The sequence below is a fragment of the Trachemys scripta genome, chromosome 18, assembly GCF_013100865.1.
Source record: "Trachemys scripta elegans isolate TJP31775 chromosome 18, CAS_Tse_1.0, whole genome shotgun sequence".
Lineage (NCBI taxonomy): Eukaryota > Metazoa > Chordata > Testudines > Emydidae > Trachemys > Trachemys scripta.
The window spans coordinates 7,531,007-7,553,432 of NC_048315.1; the positions used below are offsets into that span (position 1 = coordinate 7,531,007).

Here is a 22,426-nt window from a genome sequence, read left to right on the forward strand (position 1 = left end):
TTAATCAACTCTCTTCAATGGTGTTTTTTTTTTTAAAAAAAATCTTTAACCTGTTACTTATTTTAATGCACAACAAAGGAGTCCGTATTCTTTTGGTTCATTCAAATTACATTTACAGAGCATCTGTCATGTCAGGATCTTGAAGAGTTCTGTGACCATTGCTTAAATCTCATGACATCCCTAAAGGGAGGTAAGCATTGTTCTAGCCATTTCACAGATGGACTAACTGAGAAATGAAGAGGCCACTGACACAAGATCAGTTGGTGAGCTGAGTCCTGGCTCCCACAGCCATTTTAATTGGTAGAGAAGCATTGAATCATTAGTCACATCTTGATGCATTGACGAGGTGATCCTAACAAAGAAGATTGCAATGCTAGTGATATATTCTCCATCTGAATTTGAGAACTTATCTCAGTTCTTTGGCTTGCTGTAGTATGTGGTAAATTAATAAGGACAATTAATAACATGTGCATGGTGCTTTTTATCTTGAGGAATTTCAAAGCACTTCTACAAAAATGTAAAGGTACGTCATTTTTTTTACACGTTTATTCGATCATTGAAAACGGTCTGTTTTGCTTTGACGTTTGTCTGTAATAAGACAAGGATTATAAAAAGTGTTCCCTTCTTTGGAACTTCTGAATGTTCATCCAGTGGGGGTTCGGTGAAAGCACTGGCCAAAATGTTCAAAAATGCCGAACTGTCAGTTCCTAAATAAGTGGCCTGATTTTACCCGAGTGGCAGCTGTTGGGAGCTGGAAATCAGGCCAGTTATAAACTAGTCCATCTCAGCAGGGGCTATTTCAGCTTTGGTTATATCATAACCTCCTTGGGTATTTTATACATAATATGTTTACTTGTGGTCACCTAATCAGGTGGATGAAAGACATTAATACTGGCTTCTATAAATATGACAATACGCCAGAATTTATGGAAGTATTGGATTTCCCCCCACTATTGGTACACCCTGCATGACACTGAAATATCAGTTACTCCAAAATATTAAGAGAAAATATGCTTAATTAGCTAGAACATATGAAAGGTATGAGACAGCAGAGATGGTATAAAATACATAATCATACAAGGCGGTTTTAGAATTCAGGATACCACCCTCCTTCTAGCAAAGAATAAATTGGAAACTATTTTAATTGACACGGATCCTGCTATTCAACTGTTACCTGAAAGACAGATTAGTTGATTGATTTGCATTTTAATAAAATCTAATACTTTATTTTTGTGTGTGGGGCTAATGCTGATTTTTAAATGAGTTCAGAACTGTTATCAAGACTGAATTCAGAGGCTTTTTTTAATGAAGAATGAAGCATCCCTTTCCTTTTGTGTGGAGTTGACTTATTTTATTTTGCTAGGAACGCTAGGATGGCGTGATCCAAACTCTATGCCCCAATATCAAGGAACACGAAGAACAGAAAGTTACCAGTAAGCAAAATATTTTCTTTTTTTCAAGTTCATACTGGAGGCTGATTGAAAATCCAGGCGATTGAATACTCAGTCTCTTAGTTACAGGGTAAAGGCACGTCTATTTCGGTTAAACGCAGAACACGAATAGATTCAGTTGCATCAAACTGATCTTATAACCAATATGGAATTAGAAAATGGCTCAGTTCTTAGCTTTAAGTAAACTAGGGCAGAGTGTTCCCAAGATTCACCTTTACGATGCGTTGCAGCCGGGCCATAGACATTAGCTCCATTGTTCAGCTAACTCAGAAATAAGCTGGCCCCACTCTCCTTGGCACTAGGCACCCAAGATTTGTCTAGCATCACAGCAACAGCAATAAGAGAGAGTAGCAGTGTATTGTAGGACAGTAACATGGCCGCATAACAATACGGAAGTGCCAGTGCTGAAACTGATGAGTGTGTTGCATCACGATCCTTTGCTGGCCACGGTCCAGTTGTGGCCCTCTTGATCAGTGGGTGGCGGACGGTTCCTGTCCCCTGTAGAAAATATAACATTTTTCTTGGGTTTATAAAATATCTGTGTCAAGATGAGCATTGACTTTGTCTTACAAAATGTATGTAGCGTGGATGAATAAACCTTTATGTCCACTTGCAGCAAAGCAAGTCGTAGGTAGCACAGAAGCACATTGATTTTTTCTCTCCTATCTTTCCAGGGCTCTGACTGGTCAAAATTTGCCAGGCAGAAACGTAGCAAATGTCACTGTTGCTCTTGGATCCCAATAATGACCTTATGCTGTGAAGTTTGCAACAGTCTCATGCCCTCGTACATTGCAGGGAGAGCTGGCTGGCTGAGTGGCGAAATCCAGCCACAAAGAATCAAGGGTAAGTAGTGCTACTTAACTAGTGCTGTCGGGGGGAGTGGACAAAGCCTCTATATTTGTATTGTGTCTTAGGAGGAGGGGGAGGAAGAGGAGAAGCATTACAGCACATGTAGGTCACAGTGAGCAGAGGGAAGGTTGGCTTTATGGAAGCAGGCTTCAGTGTAATAGTGTGTTGAGCAATATCGTGTCAATTAACAGGCTAATGTTTAGTAGAAGGAAATGTAGCCTACTGATCAGAGCATGCCTGACGGTCCTAAAACTACAGGCTGCAAAAGTAGCCGTAGCCGGTCACTGTGATCTGTCTTACACTGTAACAGTCTGCTGAGGGTGATGCAATGAACTCCTCCACATCATTCCTTGTCCCAAGCATTGCTCATAAGCCAACACAGCAGCAGGTCTGGTTTATTCCCCCCCACCCCGACACACCAGCAAGACCGTGGGCTGACACTGCAGAAGTATTTCCCCCGCATGTTGAACAATACCAGCACTTATCTTCTGAACAGCTAAAAGCCTCTGACACGTGGTCTGCCAGCATCATTACCAAAAATCTCATGGTTTAATTGCCACAATTCCGAAGGACATCAAGTGGAGGAAATTAGCCGCTTCCCGAGTTGGCGTCGGCGGAATGGTTTCACGCCGCTTATGCAGTCAGAGCAAACATTAAGGATGTTTCAGAGGAAGCCAGATGCACGTATCCTACATTGGGGTTTACTGCTCCAACAAGTTGGCCGGCGTCTCTTCTCGGTGTAGGATTATGTTGCTTTGACTTGAGGGAACTGACTGTACATGCCCGGTTTAAAATTCCTTTTCAGTTTGACTCCTGTGTCCTTTAAAGTTGTAGCTGCAGCACTTGGTTTGAAGAGCTGGAGGTAATGTTAAAAGGGTCACATGAAACACTTTAAATGTGATAACTTCTGGTTCATATTGTTTGAAGAGATAAGAGTGATTCAAAGCCCTACTAAGGATGCTTTTGAATTTACTTATCAGCATTCAAGCAGGCTTTTTCTTCCCCCCTACCTGGTTAGTGTGATATATCAAGGGAACCTTAGAAAGCAGGGTTTAGCCTGCAAGGACCCCGTTTCATCTGCTAACCTTGCTGGTAAGGTCAGTTCTTTATTCCTGATGTGAAAATGGTACGTTTCCAGGATTTGAATATGCTGGCAGGAGAAACGCAGCCTGTGTAATTCTTGAGTAGGGGCTAATCAGAGCCATCTACAGGAGTGTCTCGAGTGGTTACTTGGCTGAGTCCAGTGGTAGGGCAGCCTGCAGTTAATCAGCTCTGCCCTCGCTAGGAGGTGTTATTGTGGTCAATGTGAATTACTGCAGAGACCAGCTAGGACGCAAAGCTTATTCCGACAGCAAAAAAGGGCAAATTAAAGTGTTTCATCGGCTCAGTAAGTACCTCAAAGTTCTGGAATTCAGTTTGGGCTGTAAATTCCATGTTGTAACTGAGGAGTCTTTTTTTTTCCTGGGTCTCCCCTAAACGCAGACTCTATGGGCCTGCAAAATTCAAACCTTAATAGAAACCTACCCCAGCCACTGCCGTTCTATTAAATATTCAGTCCTGATTTCCATTCCAGGATTGGGCTAATGTTGGCTGCCCAATGCTGTGTAGAGCATGATTCTTGTGGGGCACGCGTTTAATTGGAAAAGGAATTCAGTAAATCTGTTTGCCAGGGTCAGGCTATATTGGCGGTTGTAGAAGTCTGTGTCTGTAGGCAACTTTTACCAATCCCATTTTCCTTTTACTCACTAGGGTGGTGGTGGTAATGCTGAGTTTGTATCAGGCTTCGGAGTTTGCACGCTAATTATGCCCACCATTAGTCCTGTGGGACAGGTGAGTACGAGGTCTAGTTTACAGAGGATTACACTGATGCACAAACAGATCAAGTGAGCAGGTCATGGTCACACAGCAAATCGAAGGGGAGCCAGGCTTCCGAGTCCTGCTCTCTACAACAATGCTTCCTAACAGCTGGTGAATCATTGTCTACCTGGCTGTGGCTAGTCATAGACTCCCCGTCTCTACAGAATGGTAGCCAGGGTAGTGTGGAGAGTTAGCAGAAAACGCTCCCGCTCTCATTGCAGGACTATCTTACGGTCAAAAGGTGTAAATGGTTATTTGTAAGGACAGTGATACCAGAATGGTTTCTACTAAGTTTTCCTAATACTGCCAGTTATCAGCGAGTAAGATTTTTCCCAACAGAATATTAATTCCTGATATATCTGCTGATTAGTTCCTAGCTGTATGTGCATTATACCCTTTTAAAAACCTTGCAGATCGGCTAGGTGTGTGTGTGTGTGTGTGTGTGTTTGGGGGGTCTGAATTATTCCTCTCCCCCAGCAGAGAATTTCAAGTTTCAGACAAACAACTTCATTTACAAGTGTGTCTCTAATTAGCTGCAGAATTAGTAAAGCGGAGTTTTCCCCCCATAGATCGGCTAAACCCCCGAGGGAGCCTGTGGAATAGAGAGAATCGCATTTCCAATTATTTTGTTGAATTGCTAATTTAGTTATTGTGCCTGGCGTAATTGTGATGGGTATTGGGTGTGCAATTCAATTTGTTTTAAATATTTGTGGGACGGCTGATCAGTAATGGAGCTGACCTATTTCGTGGCCCAAATTGAGAGAAGAGACTAAAACAAAAACAGCTACAAAGCCACAGTTTGTTTCAGTTTTTGTTTTGATCTCTCTCATCCCTCTTAAGACTGTTGATGCAACACAAGGTTTAAATTAAAAGATGATATTAGCGCTTTGATCTCGGGCTTTTGAAAGTTTACAGCTTTGGTACTTTTCTTGGCATTTTAATATGTAGATATTTTAGGCTAAAGAGTTTTAAATGCATTGCTGGAGTTCAATAGGTTTTTTCCCCTCTAAATTTTATTATGTTTGTTGGGTGATTTATGTCTTTAACCCTCAGGATTCTGGTTCAAGAAATGCATGAAAATAACTGGAACTGCTGGGTTTTGTGTTTGCCGGCTTGATACAATTTAGTTTGAAATTGTGTTAAATACTTACCATTAATTAGAGGTGGAGCTTTTTAAAAACCTGTGTGGGGTGAAGTCTGTATTGGATGTATGTTGGTAACTTAACTGGCGGGGGGAAACATTTAAATTAGCTGTACTTGCAATTCAATTTCGGAAGCTCTTGGTGGGAGTTTCTGTGAATGCATATCTAATATAGGAGCTGGGTCACAGTTCAGAATGCCAAAAGAAATAAATTTATAGTCAAACTTTTCATGGGTCTGCATAGTGGGTGTACACCACTCACTGCGTTATCTCTGTCTGCAGTGAGAGCAGACACATGTGGACTTGACAGTTCTGCCCTTAGTTTGCCAGTACAGGTAAAGCAGACACAGGCTTCAAGAACTGGAAAACACTAGATTGATTTAAATCTAGAACAGGAATCACTCCTAGCACTTCAAAGCATCTATTCGGTAGCTTGCCACAAACCAGTGGGGTAAAGACTGTTCGGAACTGATCATGTGAAAACGAAAAGTGAAATTAAAGCAAGGTGCGATTTCATTCCCCTTCTGCTTCGCTGGAAAATGTTCAATCATTCTCAAAGCCAGGCCGATGGTGTTGATGGAGGAGTATCAGCTCCTGTGTGTTGTAACAAGAAGGCAAGAATGTTAATGTGCTGGATGTTGCCTTGATTTATATTCCACTGAGTATATTTGTGTTTGACTATAAACACTTTTCTATTTCAGAACTCAGATTTTCCTGCATCCACATTTTAGAACTGTTTGACATCATGGGAACGATCGATGCGACAAATTAAGCCTTTGGCTTCATGGCGTGAGAAGTTACAAAGGGGATGAAATGAAGAAAAGGGCTGGCAACTTACGAGAACAGGTGAAAATACTTGTGCTTTTAAGTGTCACATAGCGCAGACTTAGCACACGTTTTAAAGCTGGGCGATCTATGGAGCTTGAGTAAAGGTGGAGTGAAAGGGGTGGCCACGCAAGCCCACTAGCGGAATAAGCAGCCCAGACTCTTGAAGTGATGGGCCTGAATCTCGAAGTTCAGCTCTACATGTGAATTACCCAAGCGCTTGAGCTATTTTGGTTCAGTCCATCTTGAGCGGCAGGGTCACGTCTGTATCTGAACTTCATCAGAATTCAAGGATGTTTCGATCTGGTGTTTGGTCCCATCCTTACAGCCATTAACAATGTGATGCAATATCACCTTTAGTGTCTTCTACATAAAAGTCTCAGTGCATTAACAACCGCCTCCATTACATTTAAGTTAGAGCTAAAAGAGGGAGCGCTTACCAAAACCCCCACATACAGAATACATGGTTCCACTTGTAGCCGTGAAAATAGTCTTAAACGGATTCTTTTTATTAAAAGAAACTTGAGGTAAGTGAAATAAATCAGCAAGTACCATAGATGTCCAGCAGTAACATGGCCATGGTTTGGTTTTTACTCAGGGTGCCTCCTTTCCCAACTGCATAGTACAGCAACTAAAGATATACAGCAGGACTTAGCATGTACAGTATGCTTGGTTTTCTGGTAGTGTTACTAGAAGGTCTTAGCCTCTGGGTTGACTGGCTGTCCCACTCAACGTGAAAAGTGGAGCTTGAAGCTGGGCAAGGTCTGTGCCTAGCTCCTCACAAGTGGCTTTTATGTGATGCTTCAAGTTTAATTAAGACATTAATAGTAGGGTTGTTTGCAGGTTGGAAGCATTTACTATTAGACCAAGGTCAGTTTTTTATGAATTGCTCATTTCATTCAAAGGACAATTAAGCCAAAACCAGCCTCTTACCCCTTTCAATAATTTGCGTCCGGCTGCTTGTCAAAATCTCCTAGTCAGGGAGAGATGGAAGGAAGGCACTAGCCTTTTAGGGTCAGAATGGAAGAGATAACCAGCTTCTAGACCAGCATGTGCTAACTTTTAACAGCTTTACCTCATATGCTAACCTGTATAAAGATCAGCACTGAAGCACCCTAGCGTTGTAATGCTTACAAGCATCTTCCGCTTATGTACTTTGAGTCAAACATTTTCAAGGCTCCTCAAAGCTGCACTAGCTTGTCTATGAGTGGGTGGGTGGAAAAGTGCTTCTCCCTAATCTCTTAAGGGGGGGGAGGGCGGCTCTTATTTTAATATCTCAACACTGATGGAGCAATGATTCACACACTTAGCAGTGAGACCCCGTAAAGGCTCCAGAATCCTCTACGAGAGAAATGTTTTTAATGGGTGAGAATGGGTGGATTCAACTAATTACGGTACGTACAGCTCTTTTTATAGGGTTGCTAAGTCCATCAGAGTGCCAGTAACACAAGCAGATTGAATTTCAGGGCTCCCCACTCAGTAACTCTTGGTGAAAGGTTTATGTGTGAGAGCTTCACCAATGAAGTCTTGCTACAACCGTAAATCCGTACTGCTTCAGGTGTAGTTGAGAGAATTTGTGCTCACGGTGGAAGGCTTTGTCGTCATTGCAGGTGGGATGGGGTCAGATGCAGCTTATGTAGACACACCTGTATTGTCTTGCTAAAAGTAGCAGCAGGAATATAAATTCTTTTTAGCCCTCTAGCTAGATTAAAGCTTACATGTGCTACAAATCACACATCTGGCTGCACTTGGAGCTGTTCACTGGCCCTGGGATGGTTAAGAGGGAGGGTCTGGTCAACACCTCCTTTGCACAACGGCTGCTTCAAAGTTGAGTGTTGATTTTTAGTTTTAGCAAAAACTAAGCTTGCTAATACTACCCTACCTGTTATGGTTTGCACCCGTTTCTGACACTGCTGGGACGTGATAATACTGTAGCAGCATCACTCTAATATTGTTTGACAGTAGCTATGGGACAAACAGTCACTCTAAATTTAAATAGATCAATTATAATGTATTAAATTTGATACTGTTAATTTTAAAACATGTTTCTGGAGAAACATGTTACTTCAGATTTTCTATTATGAAAAGAAAACCTGTAGGCAATCAGACAATTAGGCCTTGTCTACGTAGTGGGGCCCACACCACATGACGTCAACTCCCCTTACTCTTCTTGATCAGGTGAAGTACAGGAGTCAACGGGAGAACGATGGGCAGTCGATTTAGTGGGTTTAATGAAGACCCTCTAAATCGACCGTTGATGCATCACTCGCCACCCTCGCGTAAGTATAGACAAGCCCTCAGTGATGTGACTGCTTCGATACAACTTTTCACATCGATACCTATGTCTTATGAAAATAATTAAGACTAGATGTTGTGCTTTTACTGAGGGGGGGGGGGGTCACTACCAGGACCCCTCAGTAAAAACTACAGCCTTGTTTTTTGGGGGAAAAAATCAACCTAGCTGCTAAATTCGTTCTGCATACATATTGTTAAACAGAATGTTTCTGGGAATTTCAGGTTTACATTTTCCTTGAATGATTCTGATCTGGTCAGTGACATAGTTTTGTGTAAAACTTAACTCCTCCTTTAAAAAAAAACTTTCCAAGAAAGTTTAGGGATAAAGTGCAGCCCACTTAGCCATGTCAGTCTGTCACATGAACAATAGATATAAGTATTCGTTATTTGGTGGTGTAGACAAGAAAGAAAATAACCGACCTAATTTGTTGATGTGGATTCTGTACCTACCAACCAGGTGACTGTGGTTTGTTGTAGTGTAGTATTGATTGAATAGCTGGTGCTATTACCGTAACAGCAATCGAGTCCATGGGGGATAGTAGTTAGCACCTCAGTACATGGATGGAGAACTCCCACACATTTAAGGGGGGGAAAAGTTACAACACATGCAAAAAAAAAGAGGCTTCTTTACAAATATTACCCAGACTCCCATTTTTCTACCGAGCGCCGAAATGCCTCTGTCCACACGAGCGCCTGAGCAGGTGAATTTTTTGTTTTAAAAACATCACTTTCGGTAACAAAAGTACAAAAAATTGTTAAGAGACAGCAAGCTGGTTTTAATTTCAGTATTTCTGTGACTAACTATTGCCACTTTCTCCCATCTTTATGGAAGGAGAGTTTGCTCCCTACACTAGGTGAGACAGAATGAATAAGTAACGGAATTGCCAACTCAACCTTAACTACAGCCTGTGAACGTGCAGATAGAATATAAATACCGTTCTGCAGCCACACGAGAGAGGGGACCAGAGTTCGGTGGGATTGGAATTAACCCATATGATAGAAAAAGCTAACGTTTGCCATACATCTAGTATCCAGTTTATGACAGGAACAGTAATAATTGTGACCTAAGTATTTTTCTTTTTCAGGCTACTACTTCATCTCTGCCCTATCTGAGACCATGAAAGCCTGCAGTCTAGCCCCTGGAATGAAAATACTGAAACAACAAGTACTAAGTAAACAACCAAGACTGACATGTAGTGAAACCTGTGACCATCAGAGAGGAGAGGGCAGGATTAGCTCCTCCCCACTGTAACAGAACCACGAACACCATTTTCCCATTTCTTTGTAGTATCGTCCCGTGTGTGTTTAACAAACCCTTGACCAGCCAGCACTTCACTGGTGCAGCAAGTGCCTCTTACTTGCTGATGCTCCTGGCACATTCGTCTACTGAAACAAGACCACCATCACCAGATTTGGGGAGGGGAAGGACTAGAACGATGCAGGGGGAGAGGGGCATAGTGTAAGAAAGCCCCTACTTTGCTGCTCTAAGACCTCATGGTACCAGGGTACCCTTCATTGTCTTTTCCTACTGCTTTCAGAGGGCAGCCAGACAGCTAGCTAGCTGATGCATTGGTCCAGTCACTTTGTTAAATAAATAAGGTACAGTTAGACATCCATAAGTTAATTCTTCAGCAGTTTGTTTTCCTTATGTCTTTGGGGCCAGAGAGCGTGCTCCCTCCGGTCAGTCTGATTTTAAAAATTAAAAATACCATCCTTCTTTTTGCTTCCTCTTCTCAGTTCCGGGGCACAACTGAGCAGACAAAGGATCCTCTTATGTTGAAGGAGGCGAGTCCATTGTTGAAAGAATACGCACTATCTCTGCTCGCTGGGTAGGGGATATATGCTGGGTCATGTGGACGATGGAATCCATGGCAACCTCAGGATTGGCCTGCACCAAGCTGGAAAGACCAGAGGGTTAGCAACAGCACCCATCTCACCCCCACCGCTAGCCCCTTCCTCCTCGCCCAACTTGACGGAGTTTGCACACTGGGCTGTACTCAGCTTGCTAAATTTCTCTAAGCCCAAACATTTTCACCTGCTCTCATTCCCTGCTCTAAAGGGTAACTGAAGTAGATTTAAAAGTGTCTGGACAAGCCAGCAAGAGGTTTATTATGAACTGTGCTCAAGCAGATCTTAGATTAACTAAGAGGACAGTGTCTCAGCACCAAGCAATGCACAGTTCTAGCACCGCCGCATAAGGGAGTTGTGGATGCCAGAGGGGGTGGGACTCTCCCTGATAGTTGTGCAAAAGGCATTTTGAAGAGGAAGTGTCTCCTAAGAGTAAACTCAGGGCAGTGTCAAAGAGGAGGATGCAAGCATCACGCTCCCTGATCCAGAAGGCTTCTCACAAGGGTACCTTCTATTTTCCAGAAATACCAGAACGTGATTTAAAGAGCTGTCTGTCTCCATCTCACAGTCATTTCATGTGCACTCACTATTTGTTACCTCACATTCCCCTCTAACTATGTGTTTTGGGGAAAGGCTGCAAGGCTTTCCAGTCTATAATAAAACTGCATTTTGGTACCTAACAAGAGAGAAAATAGTGTCGACATTTGGATTTCACTGTGTACTGTGTCCTGCTGCATGATCTTTGAAAATTAATCAGAACAAAGGGACAGTAGAAAGACAGGGTGCAGAAAGCATAGTCTGTACTATTGTACTTGAGCAGTGGAAGGGAACAGAGAACTCATCCTTTGGGTGAGACGGAGAGACAGAAGAAATCCTAAACCTATCCAAGACGGCCTGCAGCAACACTGTACCCTACCAAAAATCTGCCAACGGGAGACGACAGGGTAGTGTAGCTCAGAGCGCTTTCCTCACTACCCACTCACATGAATGCAGAGCATGGAACCACTTTAACTTTCCTATATTTGTACCAAGATGGGGAACACCACAAATATTAACCTGATTTACTGGGTTTCAGCCACGTGTGCTCTTAATGTCAGTGGGGCTGAAGCAGGGCCTTTGAGCTGAGTGGCTTTCATGGACTACAGGCACCTTGAACTCAAATGATACCAACACTAAAAGTGTATTGTAAAAACAAGGTCAGGTTTAAGTTTTGGATCCAATCAACTTGATAGGAATGCAAGTAAAAACGTTTTAAATACCATCCTAAAACTCGCTCAGTTTTAACAATCTGAGGGCTTTTACTAAAGCTAAGTGCATTTATTTAAAAAACAAAACAAAACTTGATTTCAACCTCACCATGTCCCTTTATTTAAAAACTTCACAAATTCACTGGTGTTCTGAAAGTGTAGTGAGGAGGGCCATATAATTACCAGGATGGAGTGAGACCTTGATGGCCAAAGTCTAGTTGCTTTGGTCTTATTGCCTATACTAGGGCTCCCTGTCCCCAAATTTCCCACTACAGGATCTCCAGATCTCATCCGAGAAGGGTTAGATGACAGTAGTCCTCTGCATTAATACGGTCATTGCTACAACACCCTCAGAGCTGCAACGGTTAGCAAGAGTGGAAAATGTTAGGGAAAAAAAGCCCTCATGTAGACACAGCCCACCATTGAAATTAGAGGGAGCTTTTTTACTTACTAAAGTGGGGGTGAGGAGTAAGCCCTAGAGCTCTGCCTCGTTGTGGGAAATCAGTAGTTGGCTTACCTGCGTATTTGTTTGAGGATGTAGTCTCTGGAGATGTATTTGATGTTTTCATCCACAACTGAGCGAATGCCGTCTTCTTCTGTTAGCTGTTTTTCTAACCACTCCACTAGATCCTTATTGTTATCCCATAAGTACGCCTGCAAACAAACAGCAAGTGTCGCTGAAATGGTTCCAGAATGTGCACTGGGGTCCTATGGAACTTCCATTGACAGATTGCACTAGCCTGCTCCCAACGCTACCATTTCTGAAATTTAATTAGCAATTACTGGCAACGGTGGGTAAAATATTAGGCAAGAAGATCCTTTGTGATTTCCTGGGGCAGTTAACTTTTATGACTATGGAATGCAACTAACAATTAGCAGAAGTCAGAGAATGATGTACTTGTTCTGTATCTCCTTCCTTAACATGTGATTAAATGGAAACCATGGAGGCAGAAGCTCCACAGTTTAAAACACTTAGCACTGTGGGTTATTTACTCTAACAGGTGCCTCTGCTCAGCGGGCTGGTGACCTCCTCTTTCTCACCAGGCAATTGGAATGACAAACTTTACCCACAATTTCCAAAAACCTCTTCAACCATCTCTATTTTACCATCAGGGCCCATTCCCTGGAGCTCTCAGCAACAGGACCTGTCTAGCACAACTATAGTCACACATCCATCATCCCCTATACACAAGGAGGCAAACCTGCTCTTACTGATATAAGGCTCCATCTGCTATATTTAGTACTAAGTGGGGAGGGGTTGCATGTTTTTTTTTAGTTATATTTAAAGTTCCAGCAAGTTTAGAAGAAAGTGAGAGTCTCCTAAAAGGGGCTAGCGCAACCGACAGTATTCTGGCACTTGGCTTCTCTGGAGCAGAGCATCTGCTCTATCCGATTATGGAATGGTGATATGGGAAATAGTCAAAGCGATACCCAAAGTGTATTCCATTAGCTCCCTGCAAGACCTTGGCGTCTGCATTTAGCTACTCCTCATCGCCACTGAAAAACCACAACAGTTTTACTTTTCTATTTTTTTTTTTGTTAAAGAACGGCTCGTCCAATAGACTTGGTACTTACAAAACCCAACGCCTTTATTACCCACCCACTACCCAGTCAAAGCAGCAGTTGTTTGGGGCAGTTTACAAGGGAAAGGAATTTTTCCCCAGGTCAGATTGGCAGAGATCCTGGAGAGTTTTCACCTTCCTGTTTAGCATGGGGCAAAGGTCACTGGTTTGAACTGGAGTAAATGGTGGATTGTCTGCAATTTGATGTCCTTAAATCATTATTTGAGGCTTTCAGTAACTCAGCCAGAGATTACGGGTCTATGACAGGAGTGGATGGGTGAAGTTCTGTTGCCTGTGATGTGCAGGAGGTCAGACTAGAGGATCGTGATGGCCCCTACTGGAAGTCTAAGAGAAACTGAACATGTCACTACAGTACGTTGTCAGTCTTCTAACTAGTCTTGAGTCCATAACCAACCAAGACACCTAACCCCCATTTTACTAGACGTGAGCATAACACAACAGGTCAAGGTGTCTACAACCATGAAAAGCCTCAGCCACAAATCACCTTTTTTTTTTTTTTTGCAGAGATCATTTAGCCTGGTATTTGCTAGGTAGTTGACTATATAATAATTCAGGAGTGTGTTAGATGCCTAATAGCCTTCTCGCTCCTCTTTTCTCCTCTCATTTTCTTTACAAATCATTTAAGAATCGTTTTGTTAATGGTTTCCGGAAAAACCAAGTACCACCATTAGCGCTCATTCATATTTATGTCATTTGATTTGGGTAATTAAACACAAAGCTCGTCATTTAAAGGTGCACTATCCTTCGCTGTTATCACTACGAAGTTAACGTCAGAATGCCAATGAGCTCAACACAGTAATTTAAGAGGTGAGTGCATTAAAAAAAAAAAAACACCTCTCCGTGTCTCTGGGGTTGGAAACAGCATTGCCTCTTGCTTGAATACTTCACAAAGCCAAATAAGCATCATGACAATTCCTAATGTAGAGCAGTTCATGTTACAGGGGTAAAAGCACAGGGGGGGAAAAAATGTAGCAAAGCAAAACAATGCTAAACTGCTTCAGTACTCATGACTAGCCCCATAGTGGGTATTTTAAAACAGGCACCATACTGCTATTTCCTCTTTTTCCATGTCCCCAGCATCTGCTTTTCACTTGCCTGGCTCTCCAGGGATTTGGTCTCGGACTCAAGAAGATAGAAGGAATCCCAGGCCTGAGACCTGGAGACAAACGTATAAGTCTACCAGTCAGTTTAAAAAGAGGGTCTTATTAATGAGTTAGGGGAATCCATCAGCTAGAAAAATGTCATTGCTATCCCATTTTAGGCAGATAACTGGTGGGTGGACACAGATTCCGGAAGTGGAGCAGGTTTTCAAGAGCATGTCATGTTTCAACGTTATTGGGCATCCAATCCGAAAAAAAAAATCATAAAAAGGGCCATCACTTTGTGCCTGGGGCATTTGCATGTTGTTAGGACTGCAGTTACCGGCCTTCAAACCTTGCTAGTGATACTGAGCAAGGGCTACTTGGTTCAACCCTGCTTGGGTCTTCGTGAACTCTCTGGTTAGGTCAGGTCCATCCACGCAATGACTTCAAAGTAACGGTCCTAATCTATGAAGCCATCAACAGGCAGATCCATAGCTCCCTTCTAGCCTGTTGTACCACCTGGGCCGTGTGACTATGGCTAAGTGTTTCTGCCCTTTGACCACGCTGTAGGTGATGGGAGCAGGCCTATAACGAACAGCCTGCAGCTAGGTTACGGACACCGCAGCTGATATTTCAAAACAAAAGCGAAACTGCCACCACTAACGGCCTCCTGCAGGCAGCACCTGACACGTGCAAATTGTCAGTCAGACATATGGAGTCATGCAACAGTCCAGCGGCCTCTGTCAACAATGGCTGTTTGATAGAGAGCATGGGATATTTTGTTCCTAAAATGAGGGTGCCACCCCCTGCACCAGAAGCCAGCCCCACAGAGTAGCTGTGAGAGCACCTGTGCAGCAAGGACATGCAAATACCCCAGGCCACATGAGATGGTCTCCTATGCATGCAACTGTGGCAGTGACTTGTGTAGCAACAGTGCATTGAACACCTCAGAGACAGATTCTGAGGGGCAGTAGAAATGTTTCAAGTGTCTGCACATTACCGTGCTTATTTTAGTGAGTAAACATAGCTCATAGGGGTGTTGTGTTAGGCAGGCTGTAGCTTATAGTTATATGGAGGGGTTACATAGGAGTACATGGGTTAACTTTGTTATTCACATGATGTATTCATACCAGACATTCTACCGCCCTTGTGCTAAGAGTCATTATGACTAAGCACTGTACATACTGCCATTGTATTCAGTGATAGATAATTACAATGGTACCATGCGTGCTTTAGACTTACGTCTCCGGCCAAAAGGATATCATCGAAAATATAGGTTTTACAATTAGGAGGTAGGGGGTCGTATTATCAGCATAACATCATAAAAATAGGAGACAAAAAATTTTCTCAAATCAGTTCCTCCTAGAAATAATGACAAATATTTTGATCGGTTTCAGAGTAGCAGCCGTGTTAGTCTGTATCCGCAAAAGAACAGGAGTAGTTGTGGCACCTTAGAGACTAAATTTGTTAGTCTCTAAGGTGCCACAAGTACTCCTGTTCTTTTTGCAAATATTTAGATGTATTCCCTGGTATAAGGAAGCTCATACTGTCAGATGACTACAGACTTGTGCTTTAACCAAAAACAAAAAAGTACAGGAGAAAATCGATCACCTGGGGCTAATGATTTCCCAAGCTTTCCACAACAGCACTATTTTGAGTACAGAGTTACATTATCAACTTTATTTAAAAACTTTCTGCCAATTTTCATCAAAATTAGATGCTGTTTCTTTGAGTGATGGGCCTTTTAATGATTTTTTTCGGATTGGATGCCCAATAACGTTGAAACATTACATACTATCGAAAAACTGCACCACTTCCGGAATCTACGTTCACCCTGGTGATGACCAACAGATATGTGCCTAACACATGATAGCAATGATATTTTTCTAGCCCCAAATGGGTCCGGGCTGGTAGACTGTGCGTTTTATGGATCTCTTCGCCTAAAGGAAGTTTTCTGAACTCACTGGAGTGTTGGGCAGATGAATAAGCTTGTTTGCAAAACATTAACATTGTTGCAGAAACAGTAAAATATTCTCAGTATAATAGCTACCTCTCACTGAGTGAAAATGGTTTCTCTCTCATTTTCCACATCTACGGGAGGTTTTCCCCCCCACCAGCTGCAGGGTGCTCTCTTCTAAGGTCGGGATTTGATCCGAGGCCCTGCTGCCCTCTGAGTGAATTTCATACTTCTAGAGCAAGACGCTTGCTGCGAGTATGGTTTACTCTTTGCTCACAAGGTAACTTTCTTATTCATATCAATAAATTAACATAGAGACATCCAGATTGACAAGCTTCATGTCTGTTCCTTAATCTTGTATCAATTTCCTAAGCCCATGGAATTCTGTGCAAGTTTTTCCCATTCCACAACCCCCAAATGCTCTCTCTTTTCCTGGGTTGACACAAGTATCATCCCAGAACACCACACCTGGGGGTGCAAGCCAGCAGTTACGAGCCACCCTATTGTAACAACCCACTGTCTCGGTGGTGCAGACCCGTATGCACAAGGAACCTCACAATAGTAAGTCAGCCATCATAGGCTAGCACACGTACATACATATAATAAAGCCTGGTATGTATAGGCCTGTGCTCATGAGCTACCCTACACCAATCCAATAGGCATCCAGTGCGGGTGAGGGTAAGTGGTAAGGCTTCTGGGGTACTGAAAATCAGCAAGGTGGGATATATTTTTTGAGTATGAAAAACACTGGCCATGATCAGTATCAGGCGGAGATCAGGGCCTTACGGAGTCGCGCTGGGATTTTTTCTAAGCGCGCTGCATCTAGTTATTTCAAAACAGTGATGTCACTTGAGCTTCCACATTTTGCTTATTTCATTATGATTTTAAACTTGCTAGTTTTTGCTCCTTGCTTCTGCTGCTAGACGTGAAAGAAATGCCCACTGCATACAAAGTAGGGTGCTTATGAGGATTTCAGGGGAAGGAAAAGAAAACCCCCACCAGTAAATGCCTTTTGGTTTGCAGACCTGCGTAAAGCTAGATTTACCCAAGAATCCCAAAGCTTTTAGTTTAGGAGAATATTTAATACTCTTATTAATCATTTTTAATCCGTTTGCTTTTAATTAAGAAACAGCATGATGCTTTCCTATCAACATATGCCAGGGAGCAGATTAATTGTGGCTTAAGATAACTCTCCTTGATTGGTGTAATGTATTAGCTAACGAGATGCCCGCTTCTAAAGATGCTCAGACACTACCTTGGAAAGCCTGCCTGCCCTCCAGAGAAAACTTTTTTCTCCTCCCCTTTTAGAGCCCCAGAGTGTTGGAGATATTTTTATTTTTTATTTTTAAAGTCTCAAACAGGAGCTTCAGAGATTTTTTTCAAAGATTGCCCACTTCAGAATTCAGGCACAATTAAAAAAAGAGGAAGGAAAGAAAGAAAGAACAACAACAAAATGATCAGAGGAAATAAAGCCAATGGGCCGGAACATGAAAGAGTTCCTGTTCGTGAGCTGCCCTCGCCTCTCTCTACCACCTTTAGCAGCCTGTTAAGGAGAAGCACCTTCTGGACAGTCCCAGAGGAAGTTTGAGACACCACTGCACTGCTTTCCTAGTTTGCAAGAAGTAGGATGGCCTGATAAAATGGGGATGGGTGCCAGACCGGCACATCACACCTTTGGAAAAAAATCGAGATCTGCATAAAGAGAACAGATCCTTTCCCAATACTGCTGGCACAGTGCAAGATTTTGGACATTATTCAGTACTATCCTTTCCTTCCTCCCCCCTCCCGTCCCTTCCCCCCCCTCCCCAATCCAAGCTTCTACATCAGAGGCTGAGAAGGGGCTTTAGGAGACTGCTCTATAGAGCTGGAAGTGGTTTTCCTTAGCAGGCTCTGGTGACGGATAGAAAGACCGTGTGCAATGTAGGTAGAACAGCATCGCAATGCCTGGGCCTCGCTTTGCCTTGTGCAGCCTTCTCTAAGAGGGGAATGTCAGCTCAGGCTTGAGACCGTTTTTTCAAGCATTAATGAACATTTGTAAGGTGCTATTTAGATGCCAAATATTGTTAAGACTTGTATAAACATTCCTAAAATACCCATCAGTTATTAGAGGGTATTACAACCATATTGCAGCCACTTCTATACAGATCTCTAGATGTAAAAAAAGAGAATCTATTCCCACAATGTTTAACCTCAACGAGAAAGAAAGGACGGTCCTGGGGCTCAGGAGATCTGGGTCCAGCAGTTCCTGGCTATATCACAGACTCTGTGTGTGACCTTAGGGAAGTCACTTAAGCTCTCTGTGCCTCAATTTCCCTGTCTGTAAAATGGGGGGTAACATCACAGCCTTTGTCTTCTTGTCTATTTAGATTGTAAGCTCTTCGGCACTCCTTTTTACTATGTGTTTGGACACACCAAACACAATGAAGCCCTGGTTATAGTTGGTGCCTTTAGGTGCTACTTGGGTACAAATTAATAATAGTTTTTAGTAATTTGTATCTTTTGTACCACTAGTGGCCAGTTTCATTTGAAGTATTATTGAATCATGCTGCCAATAATGATCTTTTGGCTAAGTAGACAGGCTGCGCACCAGATGGGGTACACTGAATGAGACGGACACAGCCAAATGCAGTAAGGTCTGAGTTTTTGTAAGGACATCACAACTTCCCCTAATAGCTGCAGCTCTCAACAGATTTTGAAATTCCAACTCTGACTTCTTATTTCCAAACCCTTTCTAAATCTCTGCACCTGAACAGCAGACAAGAACGCCACACTATCTGCAAGCTGGCAATTCCAGTGGTTTCAACTACAATACCATAACTCACCATAACTGACTTCTCCAAGGGAAACAAAAGGATTGCATCACTCACTTATACTGTCACAATGTCTCAGAAATTCCTTTGGCATTTCCCCTTCTTTTGGGGGGGGGGGGGGAGAGGGGAGGACAAGAGGGGCTGAATGATGACACAAGAATTCAGAAAGGAGAAGACATTTTCCTAAAGAAAAGGGAAAGCGTGGGAACATTTTTTCATTGTTAAGGGGTTTTACCCAAGTAATTAGCATGAGCTATTTTGCAAAGAAGCAGTAAAACCACTGGCAAGCGCGGGCATTATTTGAAAGGCAGACAGTCTTTGCTGTACATAAGGCTCTTCAACACCTTCTGTAATAGACCCTTGTTTTTCAGGGATCTGCCTAATCTATGCCCACTCTGAACTGAAATTTGGGATATAAAGGTCTCAAGCCAAGAGTGATCCCCTCCCCCCGCCCTTTTCTCTCACACACAATGGGGGGAGGGGGGGAGATTCATTCATTCACATGATTCAAGCTGGCTATTTATTAAAAATACTGAGCCATCATTTTAGAATATAGTTTCGAGTATAGTTTCAGCATTTCAAATGATGAAAACAGAATAATTCACTTTCTTGGGGATTCCAGTGGCTAATTAGTTATGTTCTCTTTCTTCCCCACCCCCAATACGTATACTAATAGGAGAGTTTTCCATAAACTGCATTTAGTCAATAGGGACAGGGGAGAACATTAATTATATACATATAAAATCCCTTTCCACTATGTTACTCCCTTTATGTAGTGAAGAATCCCTTTCCACTACGTTGATAGCCTGCATTATAAATGTGAATTTAGTGCTTATGAAAGGGGCTGGATTGACAGCCTGGAAGCCTGATCCTCTGCTGATCCATGGAGTTGTCACATAGTACAGTGTGCAGCTCTCCCCACATACTGTCCCAACACTGACCGGGAGAGGCCATCTCGGAGGGCAAAAGGGGGTTCTGTTTCCATAACCCATTCAGTCCTTGGCTTCTGGGGAGGCTGCCAACCAGGAGGCCAGTTAATATCAACTGTGGGGGGGTCAATGTGATATTTCTTCTGCGGTTGAACTGAAGCCCAAGTCCTGAGAAAGAGCAGCTCTTTGGAGCAGGCCCTCTCTCTTCCCATCCACCAGGAAACCTTACAGCTAGCCAGCCCTCTGACCCCTTCAAGGCAGAAAACACTCCACTTAGCTAACCCACCAGTGTTAAGCCTCATTTTACACTTGCAGAACGTCTAGTGCCAGGTTCCACTGGAAATTCTGCCAAAGGCCACTGCAGAGAGTTCGGATCAAGGCTGTGTTTTCAGTAGCTATAGCAGACAAATGTCACGCTCATACTTAATATTCCCAATCAGCATGTTCGGACTAATTTTCCAAACCTACTTTCCTCTTCTTGCAGCTTAGTTCTTTTTTTAATGGTATATCCTACCATCACCCATTGGAATGCATCACTCCTACAGAAAACACAAATCCTGCCTAAGCAATTTAGGTGCACGAGGATATTTTACAAATATGACCTCTGTATTGGGGGGAGGGGAGGGGAAGAGGGAGGAAAGAGAGGGAAGGGGAGCCTTTCTTCTACAATAGCCAGGACTTAGAAGAATGGAAGGCAAGAACATGGAGAACATACCATTGGCAGCCCAACACCACACTTGGGAAAACCTACTGAATGTTGGAAATTTTTGCCTCTTTGACCTATTCCGTATTCACACTTGACCATGTTGCTATAAAGACCCAACATTTCCCACGTTCCATCATTCATGCAGAACAACCTGGGCTTGGAGTATGCAGCTGCCCTGTCATACCTAGCAGCCTGATTTCAAGGAGCCACCTGGAATGCCTCTGGACTTCATTCCACTGTCCCCGTCTCTGCACAGTCAATCATGCAGGGCATTCCTGTTAGAACCAGGGACCCAGTTTGTCCTTGGTGCCAGGCCACTGAACTCAACTGGGTACAATCAGGGAGGGAGCATGGCCTTAGGAAACCCTCTTTGCTTTACCTTTACTGTCCCCTCGACTTCCACGAACCAGCGCCTCAGCATGGCCTGGATCTGTCCATCTGTCAGCTCAGGATTGGCATCGTGGATCTTCTTCTTGACCAAGTCTTCTAGCAGAAGGCGCCTTAGTCTCCAGTAGAAGAATGTACGGGAGGTTCTCCACTCTAGCACATCCTGCGCAAGACCCAGATGGGGAAGGAGGGGAAAAATGAGTGAGGTCAAAAAACCCAGAGCCATATTTAACTCCCACAGATTAAGGCAGGATCCTTGGGACCTGGCCACTGCAATCAGAGTGGGGCTCAGAGGTGGAGCAAAGGTGGATGTGTTCCGTTAGGCTGCTTGCAAAACAAAACCACAATGGCAAAAAGTATTCTGAGTGCTGAGCTTTGAACCCGCCCACCTTGTCATACTAACCCGGCCTCCTGCACCTCTGTTCTCCCCACTCCCTTCTAAACTCTCTTCCCTTCCACAATGGGGGACACAGATTTATCAACACATCATGAGAAACGAGCAGCCTCAGGGAAACATCCCCAACACGTCCGCATTCCAAACTTCCCCAGGGAAAATAAAACTCAGACTGCATTTGGAAAGCGATCAGGGCGACTAACTCAGCCAAGGTTAAAGCTCCGGCAATGGAGCTGGACTTTACTATTCTGCTACAGCCCGTCTGTTCTGCTCACTGCTCAAACAAGGTCAGCCAAAGACCACAGAGTTTAGTGTCTTTACTTCCTACCTGTCTGCCTGCAAATGAAGAGTTTGCCACTGGAAAGGGAAGTGTCTGGTGAGTTTTTTTAATAGATCAGCTGGTTGCAGGCTGACAAATGAAAGCGTGGGACCACCAAACAGTAGGGGTAAGTAAGGGTACTGGAAAGCACAAAACATTAATACTAGGTCAAAGAGCTGGCCCAACTCAGGCAGAGGGTGGGACTGGGGAGGGATACTGCTGTGGCAAGAATTATTGGGAGAGGGCACTTGGGCATGAGGTTTACTGGGTGCATGAGTCTTTGATCCTGCTTTGCTCTATCAGTAACTGGCTGGGGCTTGGAAGATTTCAGAAATGGCTGCACTTGTTCATCTCAGGTCTGTGACAATTTCCTTGGCTGCATTCAGTGCATGTACAAGTGCTGGGCCTTCTGACAGGAATTGTAAGAAAGGATCCATTATACTTACAGTAATGACACCCTTCTCCTGCATCCGGCCTGGCGTGTCATGCAAGTCAGCAAACTGCACCGCTACCTGATGGTAAATGGGAATTAAGAATTCCTCCCGTTCCTTCAGCTTGGTCTCCAGCTCCTTCCGCTCAGCGGGGCTTAGCTCCGGGGTGCCTGGAATCAGACAAAGCTGCCTGTCAGAGACCCTGCAAGGGTTAAAACAGGTGTGTGCAAAGAACCCCAGCTTTGGGAGACCAACCGACCTCCTGCTTATTGTCTGTAATCACATTTTACACGATCTCAACACAGTATATTGCTT

The 22,426-nt window shown here is 43.4% G+C and overlaps 1 protein-coding gene and 1 long non-coding RNA gene across 7 annotated transcripts in view; one reads left to right on the plus strand and one right to left on the minus strand.

Moving 5' to 3' along the window:
- Positions 1-2,316: 2,316 nt before the first annotated feature.
- LOC117867377 lies at positions 2,317-10,034 on the plus strand. Its single transcript, XR_004643386.1, has 3 exons — positions 2,317-4,130; positions 6,000-6,144; positions 9,504-10,034. It is a non-coding gene; the product is annotated as an uncharacterized LOC117867377 (long non-coding RNA).
- A 116-nt stretch (positions 10,035-10,150) lies between these two features.
- Positions 10,151-22,426, minus strand: part of ACACA (acetyl-CoA carboxylase alpha) — a 213,410-nt gene continuing 201,134 nt past the window's right edge. For all 6 annotated transcript variants that reach the window (XM_034752336.1, XM_034752342.1, XM_034752337.1 and 3 more), the window contains 4 exons: positions 22,127-22,281; positions 20,960-21,130; positions 12,031-12,167; positions 10,151-10,316 (listed from right to left, as the gene is read on the minus strand). In XM_034752336.1, the coding sequence (XP_034608227.1) occupies positions 10,190-10,316; positions 12,031-12,167; positions 20,960-21,130; positions 22,127-22,281 (590 nt within the window). In that variant the 3' untranslated portion in view covers positions 10,151-10,189. The remainder of the gene's footprint in view (positions 10,317-12,030; positions 12,168-20,959; positions 21,131-22,126; positions 22,282-22,426) is intronic.